The sequence below is a fragment of the Colius striatus genome, chromosome 1 (genome assembly GCF_028858725.1).
Source record: "Colius striatus isolate bColStr4 chromosome 1, bColStr4.1.hap1, whole genome shotgun sequence".
Classification (NCBI taxonomy): Eukaryota; Metazoa; Chordata; class Aves; order Coliiformes; family Coliidae; genus Colius; species Colius striatus.
The window spans coordinates 181,429,056-181,452,128 of record NC_084759.1 but is presented as its reverse complement, the minus strand read 5'-3'; the positions used below and the strand labels follow the sequence as shown (position 1 = coordinate 181,452,128).

The window sequence follows — 23,073 nt, the reverse complement described above, 5'->3', positions numbered from 1 at the left end:
TATCATTCCAACTCAATCCCTTTTATATTTAATGTTTAAATCTTCACCTCTAGCCCTCTTTTGAAAATTTTCTTTGGCCACCAGCATGTTATTCTTCCTTTGCCATACATGTGCATAACAGGAGCACAGTGGCAGAACAATTAAGGCCTCTCACCAGGTATCCAGCAAGTCTCAACTCATGCAGAGACCAACTTCAGTTATATCAGCTGTAGAGGAGTATTTAATTCTTTGGACTTAGGAAATGGAGAGCTGTCAGGAACTGATGTTAGCCACATTATTCTTTTGTGTACTTTGTGTACCTTGACTAACAAAACTATCAATCTTTCAACTGGTCTAAAAGTTATATAGGCTACAGACAGAGGTTTGGCTTTGAGAGCAAATGAAATGATTACCTTCTTATAAATCAAGCTAAACATTGCTATCCTCATTTGCATTCCTATATGATGAAGACCAAATACAGCAGGGTGTATGAGTAGTGTTCTCACAAAGAAGAGAAGGCACAAGCCAATGCCCAGGTAGTAGGCTATGGATCTTTCATCGGAATTGTCCGGATCATAGGAAGCTATTATTCTTCCCAGCAGAAGGGGTTGCACAGATTTGGTGACTTCCTGCAGATGGAAATGAGAAAATTAATGTTGGTCAGTAGTTTGTTCATTTTTTTAAAAATTATTATCATTTTAATTTCAAGACCTAGCAACTGAGATGTACAGCTTTATGTCTTAAACGAGGAAGCCAGGTCTGTTTGTCATGTAAACCCCAGAAAGTTGCAGTAATTGCACAGGACAGACAACTAATTACTGTCTTAATCTGTGATGCTCCTGCGACTCTACTAAAGCAAATCTAGTTCGTAAATTTTGTTTGATTGTTTAATACAGAAGTGACAATTGAGATTAGCTTCCAGATTTACTTTTCAGAGTTGTAATGGATTAGCCACATCATATGACTGAATCCAGTCTGGCAGCCTGGATCTCTGTTTTGGCCCCTAGGCAACAGTTCTCACTGCACTTTACTGGACTTAGAGGACACAAGAAGACTCAGACCTGCTGAAATGAACACCACCAGAACAACACAGGGAGGATATAGCTAAAACATAAAGTAAATTGAAATAGCAACAGAATAAAACTATAAACAATTTGGATCACCCTACTCAACGGTTCTAGACATCGTATCCAGGGTTATAACAAAAGCAGGAAGAGAGGACATAAATGGTGGGTGAGGTAAGTTTAATGAAAGTCTCAGAGAGAAACCAGTCCCTCCTGTATTGGCAGCCCCAGCACTTGCCATCCTGGGATGAGCAAGACGGCAGAGAACCAGAGTAGGATTAAAAAAAGAGGTAGTATCAAACCACTAAACTGCAAGGCACCCACATGATCAGCTATAGCCCTGACTTTACCTCAGCCTGCTATTACATTGGTCTTCAGACTTCTTTTCTGTTGTAGTAAAGCCCTGCTAGCATTATCTCACCTTTGCCTTCCACTTCCCATCACACTCCTATAGTTCTCATATTTTCACTGCTATAATCTCATCCTTTTCTATCTCTGCCTCTTTCCCCCTCTTTCATTCCCCACTCCTTCCCCGTGAACTGCAGAAATCATTGGTGCACTCTGGTCAAACGATTTGCTTCATCTGTGTGAGATTCTGAAGGGTATGAAGGTTTCATATGCTCCTTTGCTTTATTGTCATATGCAGTGTAAAAATACTTGGGCAAAGAACTTCTATGCATTTGTCCTTCGTTCTGTTGTGTCTCTGCAGAAAGCATCTGATACTTCAGAAATAACAAGAAATTAATTAATTCCTTTTTTGTACAGATGTGTTAAGTCCTGCCAAAAAGTTAGTACTGCTTTCCAGCTAAAAATCACACCGACCACCATATAGAGACTCAGAGAGAAGTGAATTAGTGAAGTTCAGCTGTAAGTAATGTTCTACAGCGATAAATGGATTGGGGGAAATCGCCTTTAATTGTTTTCCTTCTCCTTTAGGTTCCTTTTGGTCTATTATACAAGAGCAACCCCACATAGTTCTACAACCTGTACTGTAACCCCTTTTGAATGTCACTGTTGGTGGAGCTGGTATTCATCATTCACCTTTTCCTCAAGAGAGGAAATTTTACATCTCAAATAGCATACCTGTGCTGTGCACTACATCTTCCAACACAAACACCACTCGGCGCCAACAGAAATGCTGTAAACCTGGAGCCAGCTTTGACAAAGACTTCGGTGTTATCAGTATGCAAAGGGAGGAGTGTTTATTAAAACACACATGACCCGAGGCAGCTGTGCTTAGACCATACGCATCCCGAAGCTGCAAATCAAAACTCCCCAAAACTCACAAAATACGAAACAGTCACCCCTCAAGGACAATGTGGTGCTTTCATACCCTCTGAGATCCCAAGATAAGCTTTTATATATAGGCTTAAAACAGCAAGATTTTTCTCTTTAGTATTTACTCTTATTCCAGTGAAATTGCCACGCTCTGCTGCTATGTTTGTTGTGACTATAAAGTATTGCATACATGCCCAGCTTGCTGGAAAAAAAAAAAAGATGATTTAGAGACCTAGGGTAGAACAATGGCTGGCAATAAGCCAAAACATTTGCTATTTCATAGGGCATAAAAATTTACTAGTTTACAGTGGAGATTGATCAGCTTACTTACTGATGATAATATTATCTAGTCTACATACAAACAAAAGTAGAACTACCATATCTTTATTTTTCCTCTTGTAACCTCAATATTAATCACTAATATAAACATGGATAAATAGACTGACTAGAATGACCTGCCTAAAAAAAACAGATATATTTGTGCACCTGACAGAAATTCCAGTTTTAAAGAGTTGTGGTTTTCCTTCTCTTGTCCTTGCTCTTCCCTCTGCATTTATCATAAGTCATTCAGAAACTCTCAAATGTCCCAAATCACAGAAATCTTAATTAAAAGAGCAAAGATCTGAAGATAAATGAGAGTATGACACAGGATACCGTGCTAATCAGACCTGGTATGTCTATTCTTACGCAATGAGTACTTTTACATTACGTGTATCCCCCATATGCTCAATCACTCTGCTTTTGAAGACAATAATGCACATTTCTGCTTTGGCAGATGCCCAAGAAGTGCTTCAGGACTTTCATATCCCTCCCTGCCTCCTCACTCACACCCGTGACCTATATGCGAGAGCTTCAGGAAATCCTCATTAGAGTCCTTTGGGATATGATACTAAAACCATTCTGAAGTTAATGTTAGCAGTTGCTGTGCCTGAATTGAAATCTTCATTTCATAGGTATCAATATAAGAGCAAAATTTAGGTAGAATTAACCTGATCCTCACAGCAAAGCACCCTTTTGTTAACTCATATCATGCTAAAAAGCAAGACTTCTGTTTCACCGCCATACCACCGTTTTCTCTACATTGCAAGACGTGTCAGCTGATGAGGTAGAGCATGGAAGCTGTTTTGAACAGTGGGAGAGCAGATACATTAAGTGCAGTAACTCAACATGCAGGAACACAACAGCATTTATGAGGGAGAGTCATAGTACTCTAGGGGGCCAGAGCACAAGTGGCCACCCTACAATAACATCACTGCCTACAGCACGAGGGAAAAGAGAGAGATGGGAAAACTACTAGACCTAATGAGAGCAAAGCTGTGATGTCAGTTGCAATGACAACTACAGAAACAGCAGGGATGTCCGCAGAGTTTAAACCATATTCCAAGCAAGGTGCTGTGAAAACGGCTCAGAGGTTAGATAAGAGAAGAGCTGAAAGGAAAGTGAAGTTCAGAAGAGCACACAACTTGATTGCACCTATGCCAATACAGCACAATATCCTGTCCCTACTCAAATTAATGGCAAAGCTCCCATTAATTTCCGTGAGCAGGGCCTGAAAAGAACACCAGCAGCTTGAGCAGTGAGTTTTTCCTCTTACAGCTTTCAATAAAATGAAGACTAATGATAACAGAATCAAGAATTTAAACCAAGATTTAACCTTTATGTGTTCATTGTGAAAGGTGCAGATTTTGTTTTGTGTGATGAATTGCACATCTGTGATTTCTTAAGGAATTTTTTAAAAACCCCCAAAACAACGAATATGATTCATAAATCCTGTAGTCCTGTTCTGTCCTCACCTGGTCTAAATTGTACTCCATTGAACAAATCCACACAGAGAAATCAACCCTGCACAGTCCCACATGTGCATGCCCACATACACACTTCACTTGCCTGTACTCCAGGAAAGGAAGTTATTCTCAAAACTGCCTGCAAAAGCCCTCAGACAGTGCTTAACTTTTAACAAGAATGCATTACTGTAAAAGTTTTTGCTAACAGACTCTGCAGGAATATCTATGAATAGTGTATGGTAGGCTAAATTTGTAGAACTGCTGGAGTCTTTATAAAATACAAACCTGACACGAATTAAGGAGTTGCTGGCTTGGTGAGGAAAAAGGTTAAATAATGAAAGGCGGTAATGATTTAGCAGGAGGATACAAAAGACAGAACTGGGTAGCATTCAACAAAAAAAAAGGTCTGCTCCCAGAGAAGAGTAGACAAATAAGGTGACAGAGAGAGGGTTATAAGACAGCCCTTTGGGTAGCAAAAAGCCTTGTCCTAGATGGTTAACTGCCCTAGCTGAACAAAGACAATTAGTTGACTCATCAGCTTCCATTTTGCCACACCGCTTCCTGACAGCTCTCCACAAGACTCAAGCAGTCAGAAGGTAGCCCAAAGTTTGATGCAGCAAAGCCCACCAGAGTGCACACAGACAGCACCATAACCATCATCTCCTCTCCTTTCTCCTAGTGCAGCCCTGTGTATAAAGAAGGCAAGAACAGCATTTGTTTTCAAACTAGAACTGCAGCAGTGGCACCTTCAGACTGAGGCAAGCGGAGCTGAGAAGTTGAACCTGAGGTTCTTCACCAGTGACAAGAGTCCAACAAGTTGGAGGGACTTAAACTGAATGAGAACTAAGTTGCCTTGGGAGCTAATTCTTGATTCCCCTATTTTGAATCAGAATTTGTGGTCACACACATATGAGAATGCATCTATCCACTAGAAAGAAACAAAAAGGTAAAATGTGTAAAGGTAAAATCAAGACTTGGTGCTGAGAATTTTCACAGTTTTTCTTCATCATCTATGTCTAAATGTGACTGCAAAAGATCGAGACCTAAAAGTCTGGGTTTTATTTTGAATCCATGAAGCAGCATGACATACTGAGGTACATCCTAAAATTTTACAGACTAAAAAGAAAGTAAATGCTATGTTTTAAGGGACAGGATTCTTAGAGAATTTTCTTCCTTTTAGAGAATGTCTTTGTATTTCTTTAAATAATTTCTTCCCTTTTCTGTAGATCTTTTTATTCTGTGACTTTCTGATCCCATTACTGATACTCACCCTGGACATGGTATTACAAAAGAAATAATCAGTCAGTTATTCTGTAATTTCCATAATAATAATAAGGGAAAATCTGATCTGAAGTGAAAATGTATTCCATTATTAATTATCCAAATCAAATCAACAATGATCTAAACCAGAACACTCATATTGTTAGTAGTCCAAATTACTACACTTAAGGATACTTTACAAGACTATCATCCCAGGGACCTAAATAAATTTACCTATTTCGTAATCTGCAAGATCAACCTGTCTTTCACACAGTCATGTAAACAGGAGGGACTCCATGGAAATTTATCGGGGTGGAACCATTCCAGCATAAAACTAGCAGAACTTAGCCTGAAAACTGCTCTTTGACCTGAAATGCTGCCTTATACATTTAAACTTTCCACACTTTAAAAGTTCTTTTTTTAATGCTGAGAAGTCTGCATGTAGTTAAGGGCTCATGGTTTAGCTTTCAGGATATTCTTATTTATGTTTTAAACATTTTATACAAAACTATTAGAACTTGAGGGTACAGGTGTTTGTGTGGTTTCTCTTAGCATATATCTGGCATGGCTGCCATAGTGGAGATTATCATCTTTCTTCATCCACCTACTAGGAGATCTACCTTGAAATTTTCCTTTTACAGAGGAATCAGTAGCAAGTTCATGGGTGCAACAAGAAGTCCCCACACTACTCTCCTCTTCCTGTCTGGAAGAGGAGTCATTTTAATGGGAATGAAGATTTGCATTTCTATAACTCTACTATTCTTTTAGAATAGTTCCTTGAGATACACAATAGAAAGACAGAAGCAAAGAGAAGTTTGGTTTTATAAAAAGCACTGTGAACCTCAGAGATACTTGTGGGCTATTTTGCATAAATTCCTCTTATACTCTTCTGCACAATCCATAACCTTGAAAGCATAGCTACACTCGATCACATTCAACCTAATGCCAGTAGAATTAAATCCTTCCTGAATCAGCTCCAAAAATAAGAATCTGGCCTACAAATCCTTCTCACACCTGAAAACACTCTGAGTATATCTGACCACTTCAGGCCATTTGGGCTATTGAAGCTACAGTTTCTGAGACCACAGCACTTTGAACAGAGAAGCATGGAGTGTAATATCTCACTTTTACAACTAAATTGAAGAAACTTGAAAATAATATGGTTATTTAATATGCATATTGGTAACTGTAATTTTCAGATTGACAGGCTGGCTATTCAACACATCTATCAAGGCACTATTTTCACAGCTCCTAACCCCAGTGATCGGATTGTAAAACAGGTAGCATTTGGTAAGTCAGTGTAACCCTAACTAACCTGCTGGAGTTCAGACTTTCACATTAAGTTCCCAATGATACACTTTGGGGCACTAACAGTCTCACTGAGTTCCAAGCATATTTCACACGGTCATCTATGCAGAATTGTTACCATTAATGAAGACAACTTGTTTATTGCATACGTAAACCTGAATAAAGCATTTAACTATGAAGCTGACTAATAGTCACTTCAGCAAAATTGACCAAATCACGTGAAAGCGCAGTCATTTGCTTTAATGTAAGGGTGGAAAATTCTTTAGAAACTTCTTTAAAATCACAACATAAGAAAATAATTGTGTTAGTTCAGCAGTGACACAAAAATGTAGGTGATCTACCTGTACATGGAGAAGCATATGCAAGCACCTAGCCCTATATACATTTCAAAATTATTAATACGTATGTTTCAAAGATATTAAGCTCTCATCAGAAAATACTTTTTTTTATGAAGGTCCCTGAGTACCTGCTATATTTAACAGCAAAATAGAAAGCAAAATCTGTAGCTATACATAGAATCCTGTACTAATTTAGCTATCTCTAAGACTTGAATCTATTTATGGAATATCCAAAAGTTTACTGAAGAGAGGAACAAATCTTACCCCTAAATACAACATTATTCCATAGAACATAAATTTCCAGAAAAAGCATCGTCGAAGAGCGTTAATAAGTTTGGGTTTTTTGTCTGAAGTCGCCAGCTCTCTGTCCCACTCTCTGAAAAGAAACCAAAAAACAAGACCATTAAGTTGTGTGAGCAAATACATGAGTCTATGGCTCTGACATACTTTGATTCACTCAAGTATATCCAAGGAGATTTAGCTAAGGTAACTAATGAAAGAAAGCTTTGCAGAGACCCCAAAGACTTGGCCTTCATTGACTTGATAGATCAAGTTCAAACCTAGTTCAGCCACATATTTGGCAGTTTTAAATACTCAGCCATACATCACCCTGCAGGGAATTAATTCATGAAAAGGTCACATTGTATGTTTTAAAGAAACCTGCTGTACTTAAGACCAAAGCACAAATAATAGGCAAATAAACGTTTTGGAGCTCTTCCAGTCTGCAAAAAAAAAAAAACCAAACCACTAATGAAGGATCAAAAAGTGTGACTTTTCTACTGCACAGCATTATTTTTAATCTATGTTGCTGAAATAATAGTTTTCTATTTGATGATAGCTTGCTCATCAGAAGCAACACTATATACATAAAGCATAAGTTTAGTTAAAATTCAGCTCACAGATTAAAGCACTCCTAAGAATATCCTCAGCTAACTCTTTTATCTGCTTTTCCACAGAATATTAAACTACCAGAATATTCCATTTATAATCTATCAAAATGCATTAAGCATATCGATATTGTCAACACTTTCCACCAGTTTTGAATACATATATCACACTGCAATTCATTTTAATTGGATTGGCACAACAGTGCAGATGTGAACTGTCCCAGCACACCAGGGAAAGCTGCACTGGAGGCTGGAGAGAGGGACTGGATTTAGGCACTTGGATCTCCAAGTGTGGCACCGTTTCTGAACTACGACCTGCTGAAATAAAGAAACAAGGAAGCCTAAACGAGGAAAGTCAGAGTATGATTTCTGCAAAAGCAATTAGTCTTTCAACGATGCTATCAAAGGAAATTAAGAATGTTATTTAGTTGAAGGAAAAAAAACCCAAAACAACACACGATTTTGCAAGGATATTTTGGGAAGAAAAACCAGAAAAATAGGGAACTAACGTGGAGACTGTGAGTCTCGCATCACTAGCCAGCGGACAGATGTCACGGCTACCTTTATATAACAATTTAAAGCATCCACACCAGGGATATCAGTCAGCTCCAAAGGACAACTGTATGCTGAATGAGGACACACTTGAGCCAGTCAACGGGTGCAACCAGCTTGCACTCAAAGCTAATTAAACTATCCAACAGCCTTTTAATGAAAATTGCAATTTGGTTCCTAGAACAAAGTTATTTCATGGATCTTTCATACCTTTCTAGTTTTTCAGAAAGATCATCAGCAGAGTCTGCAGAAGGGATTTGATAAATATCTGACAGCTCCAACCGTCGTCTGTAACCCTTTCTCAAAATTGGGTCTGTCCATCTAAGCAGAAAAAAAAAAGAGAAGAATTAAAAAACATCACCAGTTGCTGAGATTAATTCTGGAGCTGCATTGCCTCACCCTGAATACTTTGTCCACAGCACCCAAGTAGGTCTACGTGCACACATCCACACATACTATATGACATTATCTAGTGCAGCTCTGCATTATATTTACGAAACTATTTTGACAACATAACATTAAAAGATTAATTGCAAAACTAGGGATGGGATCATGCTCCAAACTTCCTATCCAGTTAGTAGCAGATGAGTGAACAGGGGACTGAGACCTTTGGACTGTATTTCCAAATATGTGCTACGTCCATACAAATGAATGATAAATCAGAATTATAGTAAATTGGATGCATAAGTTTCATTCCTATAAGACAGAAAATGTTAAAACAGACAAAGTACATTTGCACAACAGTCAAAGTTTATTTGTGTGCAACTGTGTGCAGGTACTTGCACACTCTAGCATTTATTTTAATGAATTGTATGAGACATCAGTCTTTAATTCCCAGAATTCAGTAAAACACAAAGATATTTCCCAAGTGGACAGTTATATCACACTCACTGCAAAGAGAATGTGTTCCAATAAATTAGATTATTATGCTTCATTTCTGCAATCATACTATGGTTTCAGATAAATCAGATGGGCTTTAGCTCAATCTTTGACACAACTGTAGCTGGGAAATAACACAACAATTTGTGGCATGTTACAGCAATGCAGCTACAACAGTTCTCTTCAGATGTAATAAGACAGATTAGAAGAAAACTTTTGAATTTTAAATAATATTGTTATGTGAAATTTTTTAATGGCAACTGCAAACAACAAATCAGATACTGATTTGTATTTTGCCAGCCTCTGATGGCAGAAAGGACCAGTCGCTATTGGCTTTGGGCACATCTTGTGGAGAAATAGCTAATCCTCATCCTTCATGAACAGAAACTCTTAAGGATGGGCTTCACTGAGAGTTCTGTATATATAGATAATTTGGCAGTGATAAAATGAATACAAGTTATGGGACACTAAACCGCTACTCCAGTAAGCAAGCAACTTGCAAGTTAACAGTACTTCCTAAGCAACCTCTTTATCTCTCAATACTATAGCTAAGTAATAACCTTGCTGAGCCCCTTAACAATGTTTTGAGATTGCAATAAGCAATTCCCAACTTGTCTTGACAAAAGAGAAATGCTTTACAGTTTCAGACTTGGTGTGTTTTGGGAAAACATTTTTCATTGCACTCTTTCCCTCCACAAGTTTGACTTTATACTTCTGATTACCATCTACCCTTGCATTTTGTCACTGCCTGAAGTAATAAAACATGACTGCATCTAGAAAACGAGCAGAGTGGCTGCTTTGTCATTTGGGGAAGGTGGTATGCTTAGCAGATCTGTCGTACTCCTAGAAATGTCTCCTGTTCTTCGTGCCTGAGTGCACTTTCCAGTACCACCTTAATTATGTGGTTCCTGAACAACCCTATTCCGTCAAGTCAACAAGTTTGACACGGACTTAGTGCAGTCCTTGTCCTCATCTCTCTGCTCATCAGAGTAGCTGCAACTACAGTAGATTAAGTCCTCCAGTCAGCTAAAGTAGCGGTGCTGGCACCTTCCCCCTGGGACCTCCTAGGCTGCAGTCAGGTTCCTACTGCAGGCTGCTGGCAGGGCTTGCACAGAGATGTTCTTTTGCCCGCTTAGAAGTCCCACCCTTACTAGATCTGGCCAAATTGAGAGCTGTGCCAAGTGGCTTCAGGTTGGAGTGGTAATTGTGGGAGGAGTTGGTCTATCATGTGCTGTTTGTCTCAAGACTGTGCTGTCAAGAACTGTAGGAGATGGTACATATTTTATTAAAAGGAATATATTAGACCTAAAATACATAAATATCTCCTAAAACCAACATTTTGTCAGACTCTAGTAGCATTCAGTTTATTCCAAATTCTTTGCAAAGTTTTGAAATGCAAAATAGTTATAAATTTATTTCAACTGGCAATATAATCTGTGCATATCAAAGTTTCGTTATCATCAGGTAACACAGCTCGCTCAGAGTTTGGCAATGAACATGGTTCTTCCATAGTTTAGAAACTATTTGCCAGCATTAATTCCGAGTTTTTTCTTGTTGCTGAGAATGAGAAATTTCTTTTGAAAGGAAGCAAGCAAGAAGGAAGGGAAACAGATTGGCTTTACAGCATTACTTTAGCAAATGCCATCGGATTACTGGCTGGCATTTAATGAACTCTTTCACAGAGAAACCTGTAGTGCTGTCAGAGTTTTGCCACTAACTAGGAATGTTATTATGAGTATATACACGTGAAACCCAGCAGGGGACAAGTTTCAAGGGTGTACCGTAGGAAAGAAGAAAAGAAGGAAAACAAGTTCCACCTCTATTATTATCTATGGAAAAAAATACCTAATAAGCTTGATATGTAAATATCAGATACATAACATACAGTTTTAACTTCTATTTTGGTAGATTTCTGACCATTTTGTTGTCATTCACTTTAGCAATATATACTAGGTGTCTTACTGTAGCTATTTCTTTCTCTAGCATGTTCAGTCTCATCCCACTTGAGTAAAGTATACCAATAGGACAGATGTCTTTGGCTTTCCAAAGAGTATTAACACAGACTGTTAACTTGTCAATAGGATTTAACTCTCCCTTAAGGCTGCTTTGCATATCACTGAAGACAGACAGAGCCTCTGTGTTGCTAAGCCAACTGCTGAGATCTTCTTCCTGGGCACAGAGATTCCCCAGCTCCATCAGGCCCTTCAGGTCAAGAGCACAGGATGCTGGGATGGTGACAGAGCACCAGGGCTAGGCTACCTGAGATCTGTAAAGCTGAGCAGCTCTCCTGCAAGCATCCCTGACCAAGATGGTACCAATTCAACAAGCATCTTGTGCACAACATAGCAACATCTGCTGGGCAACCATAGGCAACCATGGCTTCACTTCCTTCACTTAGAAAGCTCCAATACTTGTGCACAATACAGTTAGCCATAGTGCCAGTAGCTCTTAAGGAACTGGACCTAAGTCATGATGGAGATAAGTGTAAGAAAAGTGCCTCTGGCTTTATCTTATCCCTTCTTTCAACATTTAAGAACATAAGTTCCTACTGACTGCAGGAAAAGACTGAGGTACCACACAGATCTCAGACACTCCCGAAGGGTCAAACAAGACCAGACACTGTCAGAGGCTCTGCTGTCCCATCTTCTCCCAAAATACATCCATTATTCCAGTGGCAGAACAAATTGTAAATTGTTGCTAACTTCATGCTGGAGGTGGCAGCTCTACTTCACTCAAAACTGTTTCTGTGGAAGTGTCTGCACCAACAGCCTTCTTCTTCAAGCATCCTGCAAAACAACCTTAAAGAGTGACCCTAGCTCTGCATGGTCCTTGCTAACAGATGGGACAGCATGCCCACAGAGCACAGCTGCTAGGCACCACAGACTGATTTCTGCACCTTGGTTACCCTCATGAGAGCAGGGTTTCAAATGGCAACCTGCTGAAAACAGTATGTTATATATTCTGAAAACTATATTAAACCTCTAGCATTTTCCCCTTTAAAAATAAACAAATGCAACACTTAACATTGCAAGGCTTCAACAACAGAAGGTAAATGCAGACTCTACTAATTTCTGCCCTTTTTTATTTTCCCCCAGATCACAAAAGTTAAGATTTAAATTTCTTCAATAATAAACAATTCTTGCCCATGAGGTGGTGTTTGAGATGGAAAATATTTAGCTCCAATATCATCGACTCTGCCACTAGCTGTGAGCAGCACCATTTTAAGAATAATCAATGTTCTGCTGAAATCCCAGGATTTCAACAGCAAATCTTAATTAGGACTACTCCACTGCAATTCATGGGGAAAGCTTGCCTTTTTATGCCTTGTTTTTGCAAAGTGATACACTCAGAATATTATCTAATCTCTAAATGCTTTTTGAGATTCAGATTTCCAGTAGAAATTGAACACTTTTTCCTTACAGTTAGTAAGATAGTAAAAGTTTTTCAGTTTGCAGAAGTATCGAGAGCTATTTTTTAAAGAAAACAAAGCACATTAGAAATACAAAGATGTTTAAGTTGTGTATAATGCAAGAACAGAATATATTAAATGTATTAAAATCTGTCAATTGTTTAGATACTAAAGTTTAATGTGTTCCTCAAATATTTCTTTAACACAGCTATCAAAATAACATAGTGGTGGTGATGTGCTATGAGTGGGGTTTGCAAGGCTGTTTCAACATATAACTACAGTAACACTGGCTAGGAGAGGACATTTCTTCATCTTCACTCCTTTTCTCAGTTATGTGTCCTATAGCAAGAATAGAGAAGGGGATTTCTTTCTCCTAGTCCTTTGAAAGACCAAGGAATGTTGCAGAAAGTTTGCATCAGCAGAACTATTGCAGAGCTGTGCTATTCATGATCAAATTGAATTTTAAAATCTCCCAGATGTGTCACTAATGTGACAGCAACGAATTTCACCCAATTTAGCATTCCATTTAACCATGCATTTATAGATAGGTTTCAGCAATCGGTTGCACATCAGGTGCAATGGTCCTTTCCGAATCTGTCATTTGCTTCAACCACAGCAACGGATGTGTGCTCAGGTACAAACACTTCCACAAACAGTGGAACACATTTGTGGCAGTTTAAACAGGGGAAGTGGAGAGTGGAAATATTTTATTTTTTTAGAAATTGAAATATCAAGTACAAAAATGTAAATTGCCACTACAGTAATACTGAATTAATCCTGAATTAAGGGCTGCTTCTCATACTACTTGCACTTTGCTGGTAGTTAAGATAGTCAAGTCTTCCTACTGCAGGAGGAAAATAAACTCCAGATGCAACTTGATACAGGCCACTGTGCTTTCAAGGTATAAAACAGACAGAGATGGCCACTGTGCCACACGGGGTTTGCATTTCTGCTTGTCAGACCAAACATGCAGTATCAGGCTGAGCCAAGGAGAAAATTTAGCCTTATTATTAGAGAAGGTATTCCCGTGGCTGAAATTACCTCAGAGGAAGATACTCAGCATCCTTTCTTCAGTTCACTTCAAGTTCCATATTTTACCTTGGAAATATTAATAAAAGTCAAATTCATAGAAGTCCAGTTCTGGGTTCCCAAGCTCAAGAGAGATGGGGAACTCCTAGAGGGAGTCCAGTGGAAGGCTACCAAGATGATCAGGGGATGGAAAACCTTTCTTACGAGGAAAGGCTGCAGGAACTTGGGCTGTGTAGCCTAGAAGAGAGGACTAACAGAGGACCTCATTAACACTTATAAGTATGTAAAGGGTGAATGTCAGGAAGATTTTTTCTGAAGTGTCTGGTGACAGAACAAGGGGTAATGGACATAAGCTGGAACCCAAAAAGTTCCACTTAAATATAAGGAAAAACTTTACTATGCGGGTAAGGGAGCCCTGGCACAGACTGCCAGGGAGGCTGTGGAATCTCCTTAAGAAATTTGCCTTGTTTAAGTGTCTAAGACAGCAGTCCCAGGAACTAAGCAATCACACTGTCCAGTTCAATCCACCTGATCATACCTTTCAACATAAACAGAAGCACCCTACTGAGAGAGGAAAGATGAACAAGATTCCACAGCTAGATATTGACAGAAGATGCCCCAAATATATATATTTGATATGACACCTCCAGGTCCCTGCCCTTTGGAGTTCATTTATAAACATGAGTTATGTCTTTAAGCTTCCTATACAATACCTGGGATTTCAAGGAACTCAAGACAGAGTTCCTTGTAATGTACACATTACATCCCAGACTTCTGCATGAACATAGGCACATAAATCCTTCTCCATACAGGGAAAAAAAAAAAAAAAATCTAAGTACTCTCTTGATATTATGTCTCCAGAGAAGGAGACTCAACAACCCATCTGGGCAGTCTGTTCCAGTGCTCCCTTACTCTCACAATCAAGAAGTTTTTCCTTATTGTATCAGTTTTGCCTGGGCCAGGAGTGGGGCTACAGAGGTGGCTTCTTTAAACAAAGGGCTGCCAGAAGCTTCCCCTGTAACTGATAAGGCTGATGCCAGTCAATTCTAGGATAGATGCACACCTGACCCAGGCCTGGCCAATTAGTGACTGAGGTAACGCCTCTGTGAATAACGTATTTGAGAAGGGGAAGAAGTTGCTGCGCAGTTGCAAAACTGCAGCAGAAGCAGGGAGTGAGAATGTGAAAACATCTCCATAGACACCAAGGTCAGTGGAGAAGGAGAGGGAGGAGGGTGCTTAGGCCCTGAAAGAAAGACTCCTTTGTGACCTATGGTGCAGCCCATGGTGAGGCAGCTGTGCCCCTGCAATCCATGGATGCCACTGGGAAGCAGAGATCCACTCCGAGCCCGTGGAGGACCCCACGCCAGAGCAGCTGGATGCCTGAAGGAGGCCATAACTCCAGGGGAAGCCCACCCTGGAGCAAGTTCCTGGCAGGACCTGGGAGCCCATGGGGAGAGAGGAGCCCATTCCAAAGCAGGTTTGCTGTCAGGACTTGTGATCCTGTGAGGGACTCAGGCTGGAGCAGTCTGTACCTGAAGGACCAGTGGATGACCCATGTTGGGGCAGGGTGTGAAGAGCTGCCGCCGTGGGAAGGCCCCATGCTGGAGCAGTTAATGAAGAACTATAGCCCATGGGAAGGACCCACGCTGGAGAAGTTCATGATGGACTGTCTCCCACGGGGAAGGACCCCACAGTGTAGCAGTGGGAAGTGTGAGGAAGAAGAAGCAGCAGCAAAGTCCATCTGTAATGAACTGACTGCAACCCCCATCCTCCATCCTCTGCACTGCTGGGGGAGGAAGGAAGGAGAGTCCTGGGAAGAAGGAGGGGTGGGGAGAGGTATTTTAAGATTCAATTTTATTTCTCATCTCTCTGTTCTGGTGGTTTATTAATAAATCAAACCTTTTTCTCCCCAAGTTGAGTCTGTTTTGCCTATGATGCTAATTGCTGAGCAATCTCCCTGTCCTTATCTTGACTCATAAACTTCTCACTTTATTTCTTTCTTCCCTGTCCAGTTTAGGAGAGGGAATGATATTATGACTTGGTGGGCACCTGGCACCCAGTCAATGGATAAACCACCACAGCCAGTCCTCATCAACCAAACAAAACTCCTCCTTTAACCTGACTTCCTCTGGAGTCTGGGGCTCCTGAGGACAATCTCCAGCAGCATAGACAGAGGCAAAGAAGGCATTCAGTAACTCTTCTCTGTATCGTCTCTCACCAGGGCATTTTGTTCACAATGTATTTGAAAAAGCCCTTTTTGTCTGGAAACATTCAAAACCCACCTGGATGAGTTCCTGTGTGACCTATCCTAGGTGGTCCTGCTCTGACAGGGGGGTTGGACTAGATGATCTTTTGAGGTCCCTTCCAAGCCTTAAGATTCTATGATTCTGTGATTAAATCCTAAGATACATAGTTTAAGGATAGAGCAAAGACTGCCTAGGCCAGGGGTGGCTTTAGTTCCTTTTCTGAAGGGATTCAAACTATTTCTCACAACAATATCTTTTCAAACCAGAAACTATCTTGGTCAAGACACCCTCAAGCTTCCAATTATGACTGAATTAAGTGAGAAAGAGTGAAAGAATAACCATAGCTATAGCTGACGGGCTAGTTACTTTCAAAACTTAAGTCCTGGATTCTATTATTTATCCTAAAGGCTATTAATGGACTTCATAAGAACAGAACAGAAATCAGGAATTTTAAATTTTCTTACCTGGTAGACTAGAGAGTCACTTTTGCTCTTATGCTTTAAAAAAAAAGAGCAACTGGGCTAGAGACAGAAAACTAAATCACCTTCACCACAATTCACTGGTAACACTGGTCCAACTTCCTAGAAGTGGAGAGACATAGCATGGAATTCCTTTTCCTACGCCTCCCAGAACATACACAGCAGAACGAATCCAACATTTATCTCCTACATGCTAAATTGGTTTTTGAGTCACTAGACAGCTGTATAAAAAGGCACTGGGTTACTTTTGGTCTGTTTTGGAAAAAAAAAAATCAACTAGAGAAGGTCTGACAGACTGAGCCCATGAGAAGGTGTGGAACATGGCTTAGTTTGTATTTCTCATTTGGATTTCATAATCAGTCAGACACAGAACTAATCACAATAGTCATACTTGGTATGCACCAAAGCAAAAGTATATGCTTATAGAACTGGACAGGAGCACAAGGATTGGGTTTTGTGAATTTGTATTTAAATATCTAAAGTTGCATGTAAAAAAAAAAAAAAAAATCAAAACAGAATTGTCCCAAAGTTGCAGCTATTTCGAAAACTCAGCAAGAATTCTGTGTTCCAGTACTCAGCTAAAAATTAATTACTTTATTAACTTGCCTAATAAAACCATAACAACAATTCCCTACCTCAGTTAATCTACAATAAAAACTAGATGATTGCAAAGTACTCTGATGTTATTTGTTACAAAAGGTATGGCCTTGTCCCAGAAAAACTCCAAGAACATAAGTAACTGTTAGAAAGACAAAAGTGAAACTTCACAATGAAGTTAAGTATATAACCAACTGAGCGCTTCTGCATAAAATTCTATTTTCTTTAAACAGGATAAAAAGTTGCCAGTGCACAGATAAATGTCTTGCATGTGTCTGAGAATAAAGGGTTCAACTCCAAAAAGGTAATAATGAAAATAAAATGAAACACAAAAGACACCCAGAAACCCCAAATACTTAGTATCTAGTGTTTTACAAGTGTTATCTTAAAGGAATATCCCAAACCACTTGTCTTCACATGTCATTTCTTAACCATCAAAACTCAGTTTCTAAAAAAAGGTTGTCCAGATTTTAGTATGAAGGTTGACTTCCAATGTCTGTATACTTTTTATTATGACCATCCCAAACATTATCTCTTTTTTTAACATCCACCAGTGTCACTAATCTTGGAAGTCCAACTAAAATGGAACATTTTCCCTAAGACAGCACTCCTTGTATACACACAACAGTTTGTTACTTTTTGGCATAAAGAATGAAGAAAAAATGTACAAACAATACTGAAATATGTCTAAATTCTCCACTCTGACTTTAACACATTTAAATCTATCCCTTCAGCCCAAACAGGACACATTATGAAGCAATAAAACCTTGCCAATAGGTTTATGGACATCAGTATCAAGATGCTGATAACAGCTCGTACAATATTAAATAAAAAATATTACATCCATCAGCAAGATTTCCTGAATAATAATTAATACTTTAGCATCACATCTGCTAATACAACCTTCACTTAATTGCATTATATTCAGATTGCTACTTCACACATAATTGTACGGGAGCCTCCTAGAAAAGTTGCATCACTGAAACATTCTGCAATGTTGTACTTGAAAGCAACTATTTCATCATCACTGGAAAAGGCAATCTTCTTCCATACACATCTTTTTATTTTGTATTTCTTTTACTATTTTTTGTATTATTTTTAGCAATTTTTTCACTATTTTTCAGATATAATGCCTTTGAGTTGTCTCACACATTTTCATGGAAGTAAAGCATGTCCTAAAACATAGGCATGTCCTGGAGTGCTTTACTAAATACGATCACTATCAGAAACCAGTGATGTGTGTAGACTCAGTTAAAACACTAAAAGAATACTCTGACATCTTAGAAAACCTTGTTCAAATCTCACTCATTAATCACTACTTTGTCAATGTTTCCAGTCGAGTGGACACATCTGTTGTTACTGATATGTAGCAAGTACTTCTGACTTTGTAACACTTGTCACAAATAATATACTTCAAAGTATTGTGAAATTCTGATATCTTGAGGAATTTTTGCTCTCTGGTAACTTACCTTTTAATAATCTTTAGCATTGATCCTGATCTGCTTTTGATGGGATGGAAACTGATGAGATCGGAAGACTAAAGGGATACAGTTTAAAACAAGCTTACATGTTTCATCACTATGAATAATGTGTGGTTTTAAAGGGCTTATTTGTTTATTTATTTTTAAGACAAAGACATCCTTGCTGCCAATTTGAATGTAATGTGTTTTCTTAGCTTGTGGCTTTCACTTTTCTGACATTTTAAATTATCTAAAACATTTGAAGAAGAAACAAAGACATTTACAGTGTATATGATAAAACAGAAGTAAACAGAGACTTTGCCATTCACAGAAGCACCATTCTGAAGGTATTAGAACCAAGTTAGATACTTTATAGATGTACCCATACAACCTCAGCTATTCTTATCTGGTTAATCGTTTACTTTAACAGCTTGATTTTTCTATGAAACAATGTTACTATAAAGTTTTGTATAGAAATTTCTTTGCTCTAGTCAATATTCATCATAAATCACCCCTTTATCTATTTGATTATTACTCCTTCACCTACAGTCAGATAGCTGTTACAATATTACGCATTATTCAAACGTCATTTAACTGAGTTAAAGGCTATGATTTTAAAAGACCAAGGATGGTTAATTGTGCACTTAATGAGCATGAACTTTATCTGGTTTCAGCCATGGGAACTTTAAGCAAGGTAGGAATCAAAAGTATATTTTCTTTATTTTATTAGGGTTTTTCTCTTGACATCTTCAGCATCACAGGTTTTAGGACAACACTACTCTGACAGAAACTTTACAAACATAATGAAATCAAACAAGTGGCTCCTTGAGCAATTAAGTTGATATGCAGCTTTATTTCCTGCAGACTTGTACCTTATACTTGACAGGAAAACTGATGAAAACTTCTCCTATGGAGAATTCACAAAGGCTTGCATTCCCATCACCCACACTCCTCGACTCTAACAGCATTTGAGAGCAGAGATGGCTTTTTTCTCACTGCAGCACCACTGGAGGACACCTCCAAGATCCTAACCTTTATCTGGATGTTTGTAAAACGTTAGGAACAGGTTACATTTGGGATCCTTCCCCATTATCACATCTGGTTAAAACGGGCCAAAGTGGAGGAGGCAGGCAAACAGAGTGATTCACACAGACACACTTCTCTTAAGAAACTTTAAAAAGGCCCAGGCCAACCTAATGAAAAGGAAAGCTACCTCAAAAGGATTAGAAAGTGAGCTAAAAACAACCCTTAGTTGCTCAGGCAGAGACCTCGTGCCAATGTTATGGTTTTACATCACGTGTTCCCATTTTAGTCACCATGTCCATGTCTTACACAAGATTTTCTCCCTCACCTCCCTGCTGTGCAAAGACCCTAAAGTAACAAAAGGGAAACTCAGCACCCCAGTAAAAACAGTAGCATGTGGGCCAAAGCCAGAAAGATTATTTGCTCTTTCTAGCTGGCAGTGTCAATTCTAGCAATGTCACATAAAACATGTTCAGGCTTCTATATTGTCTTATAAAGTACATTGTGCCCAGGCATTGGTATTGGCTCCTTCTCTTTTTATTTGAAGTCGTGAGAAAGAAAAGGCGCCAAGGACTTTGCTTGTAAGAAAACACTTTCAAGGCTTGCAAGGAACTGCTTCCAGCAAGATCTTATACCACACTTGCACCTTGAGCAAATGCTAAACATCCAAAAAGCCAAACAGAGGGAATCCTTGCTCTGAGAGCATTTCCTCTCTGCTTCCCCCCACACAGCCGTGTTCTCAGAGTTTATGGTGAAATAACAGATTAACTAGTTGAGCAATTTACCAAAGGTTGCTCACATTATGCCATAAATTCATCTGTCCGGGTCTAGTGAGGGTTTATGACACCTGATGGACAGAGCCCATTCCTGGTGCTAAATCCCCGGCAACAACACCACTAACAACAACAAAAAGGAGATTTCATCATTAGGGAAAAAGCGAGGCTCCCACTATTCTCCCCATAGCCCTTTCCCGAGCTCACAGGCGCGTGGCTCTCGGTGGAGGGCAGAGGAGCCTCTGCCGAGCCCCACGCCCCGGGGCCACCCGCGTCCCGCCGCGCCGGGGCTCCCACCTGAAGAAAAGTTTGGAGAAGATGTTCGCCTTCTCCAGAGGAGACCTCTGCATGGCGCCCGGAGCTGCGGTGCGGAGTGGTGCGTGCGGGAGACCGGCGGCAGTAGCTAATCGCTGACGCCTCGCTCCGCTCCTTCGGCTCTCCCACCTTATCCGCCCGGCCGGCTCTGATGTCACCGCTGCCTCCTACCCCTGCCCCTGCCCCTCTCCCCGCCTCTGCTTTGCCCCAGTTCAGAAGCGGGAGGGATGGGGCCCCGTCCCGCGCGCTGTCGGCGCCGCCGCCCCCCGCCCCGCCGCGCCCGACACAGCGCACCGGGCACCCCCCGCTGCTCCCCCCGCGCCCTCCTCTCCTCCCCGGCTCCCGGCCAGCCCGTTAACTCCACCTGCCGACTCCTCTCCGCGAGTCACCCCACGCCGGCTCCCCAGCCTTCCTCCAGCACTAAGCACCTCGCCCGATCAGGGCCCGGGGGAAAAACCTACCCCTCCCGACGTGCCCTCTGCCTGCGCTCCGGGGCAGTGGGGACAGGGCAGGAAGGAGACCCGACCCCCTCCTCGGGACACGGAGAGTTCGGTCGCGACACGGATACCGCCCTCAGTGCACTGACAGCCCCCTCGGAACATGAAGAGCCTCCTCGCCCCCGAGCGCGCCCCAGCGCAACGGGGTTTGGCCTTGATGGGTACCCAGGGACCAAGTCAGAGCCCCCGTTACGCCTCGCCCCGGCTACCCCTACATCTGTGCGCGGTCCCGCGGGAGACCGCAGCGGAGCAGCGGGCGAGGGGCAGAGAGGACAGTAAATGTGAACGCGACCTTACCCCCTTTAAAAAATAAAGTTGCTTCGGTTTTGCAAGTTTTCTGGCAGGCACAGCTGCCCGAACCCAGAGGAACGGGAACCTAACGCAGACCCTGAGGATGTTTAGACCAAGTACACAGATTTAACACCAAAGTTGTTTCTGAAGCATTCTTCTACACGTGCCATACAAACAAAATCACGGCTTTCAGAGTTCATAGGAGAAAGCATGCGTAAAAGAAGACAAAGATAAGAAGAAAGAAAAAGAAGATGTGATTTAATTTTGTATAAGAGTTAATTTTATTTGATGCTTTACGGTGATATTTACACGCTCCAGTTTCCTTTCACTTCTGTGACTTAAACACGGATGGAAAAGGTCACGCTTTCCTCAGCATGCAGCCGTTTCCCTGGCTCTGCAGAAGCAGACGTGCTTCTCTACGGACTTATAGATTGCGCTACCATTTAACCAGCTGTTAAGTCTTTGCAAACTTTGCCGACATTTTTTGTTTCGCCGCTTCTCGCTACACCCCACCGTGCTTTCATGAAGAATTTCTCCGTGCCTTGGCAATTCTCCCTCGCAGACTGCGGATAGCTCAGAAGTGTGCTCTTACCCTGTCACCGCGCTAGCCTCCTTTGTGTCTCAGAACTCCCTCGCATCCTTGCCGGTTCTGCTTTATTAATGACAAAACCAGTAAAGAAGCACGGGGCAGGCCGGACTCCAGGAAGTCGTCTCCGCTTTGCCGTGTCCTCGGACGCTGCCTGGAGGTCGAGTGAAAGCGGCCGCGCTCCGCCGCGACGGCGTCCAGACCTGCGGCATCCCGCCACCTAGCGGGGTCCCGCACCGCCCCGCTTGGGGCGTTTGGCGGGGGGCTCCAAGGAGGCACCTCCCAGCGCGCCCCGAGGAGGCAGTGACAAGTGGTCAGTCCTTCCAGCTTCTCCAGCCCCGCTGCGCTCAGCGCTCGGGATACCCAAGTGGGATCTCGGATCGGGACCCAGTTCCCTCCTCTGCCGGACCCATGCAAGGCTGTGATCTCCACCCACCTCTGAAGAGAGTTCCTGGGGTAGGCCCTGGCATGCAGCTCACCTAAATCTCCAAAATTATTTCACTTACTTAGAAAATGCGGAAATAGACAGACAGGCTGGAAACCAAGCCTCCTGAGCAGTGCACACCTCCCTGCTACGGGCTCCTTCCCTTTCCAGCCTGCGTATCTCTGCGGTCGGTGAACAAGGCAGAAAACGAGCACGGGATGACACTTTTCTGTAATTTACATCAGAAAGTGAGGCATGTCGGTCACTTAAAAACTTTTTGTGGCTCGGGTCCAAAGCGTTTAAAATGTCAATGGCTAACCCAGGGGTTTTCATAATATTGTCTCCCTCATGTTATTACCACCGAAGCCGACTTAGAAGCATTTGTAGCAAATTTGGAACGAAGAAAGACATCCCATCAGTCATTTTTGATTACGTATTCTTTCACATGAAAAATTCCACCACCTATTATTTGTCAAGCTGTCCAGATGCCTAACTTTTGACGTTTCTTTTCTAAACTCGGAGTACTACTTTGCCTTCCTTATACCAGCTCTGGCTATGTTCAGTAATACCAGAACCAGGGGAATTAACACTTCCCTGCTCTGTGACCCACTAGTT

General features: G+C 41.1%; 1 protein-coding gene across 1 annotated transcript in view; it reads right to left on the bottom strand.

Moving 5' to 3' along the window:
* CFTR (CF transmembrane conductance regulator) overlaps positions 1-20,695 on the bottom strand; it is an 89,674-nt gene extending 68,979 nt beyond the window's left edge. Inside the window, exons 1-4 of the mRNA XM_061988710.1 lie at positions 20,643-20,695; positions 8,661-8,771; positions 7,276-7,387; positions 393-608 (exon numbers count right to left, since the gene is read on the bottom strand). Coding sequence (XP_061844694.1) covers positions 393-608; positions 7,276-7,387; positions 8,661-8,771; positions 20,643-20,695 — 492 coding nt within the window. The remainder of the gene's footprint in view (positions 1-392; positions 609-7,275; positions 7,388-8,660; positions 8,772-20,642) is intronic.
* Between the last annotated feature and the right edge of the window lie 2,378 nt (positions 20,696-23,073).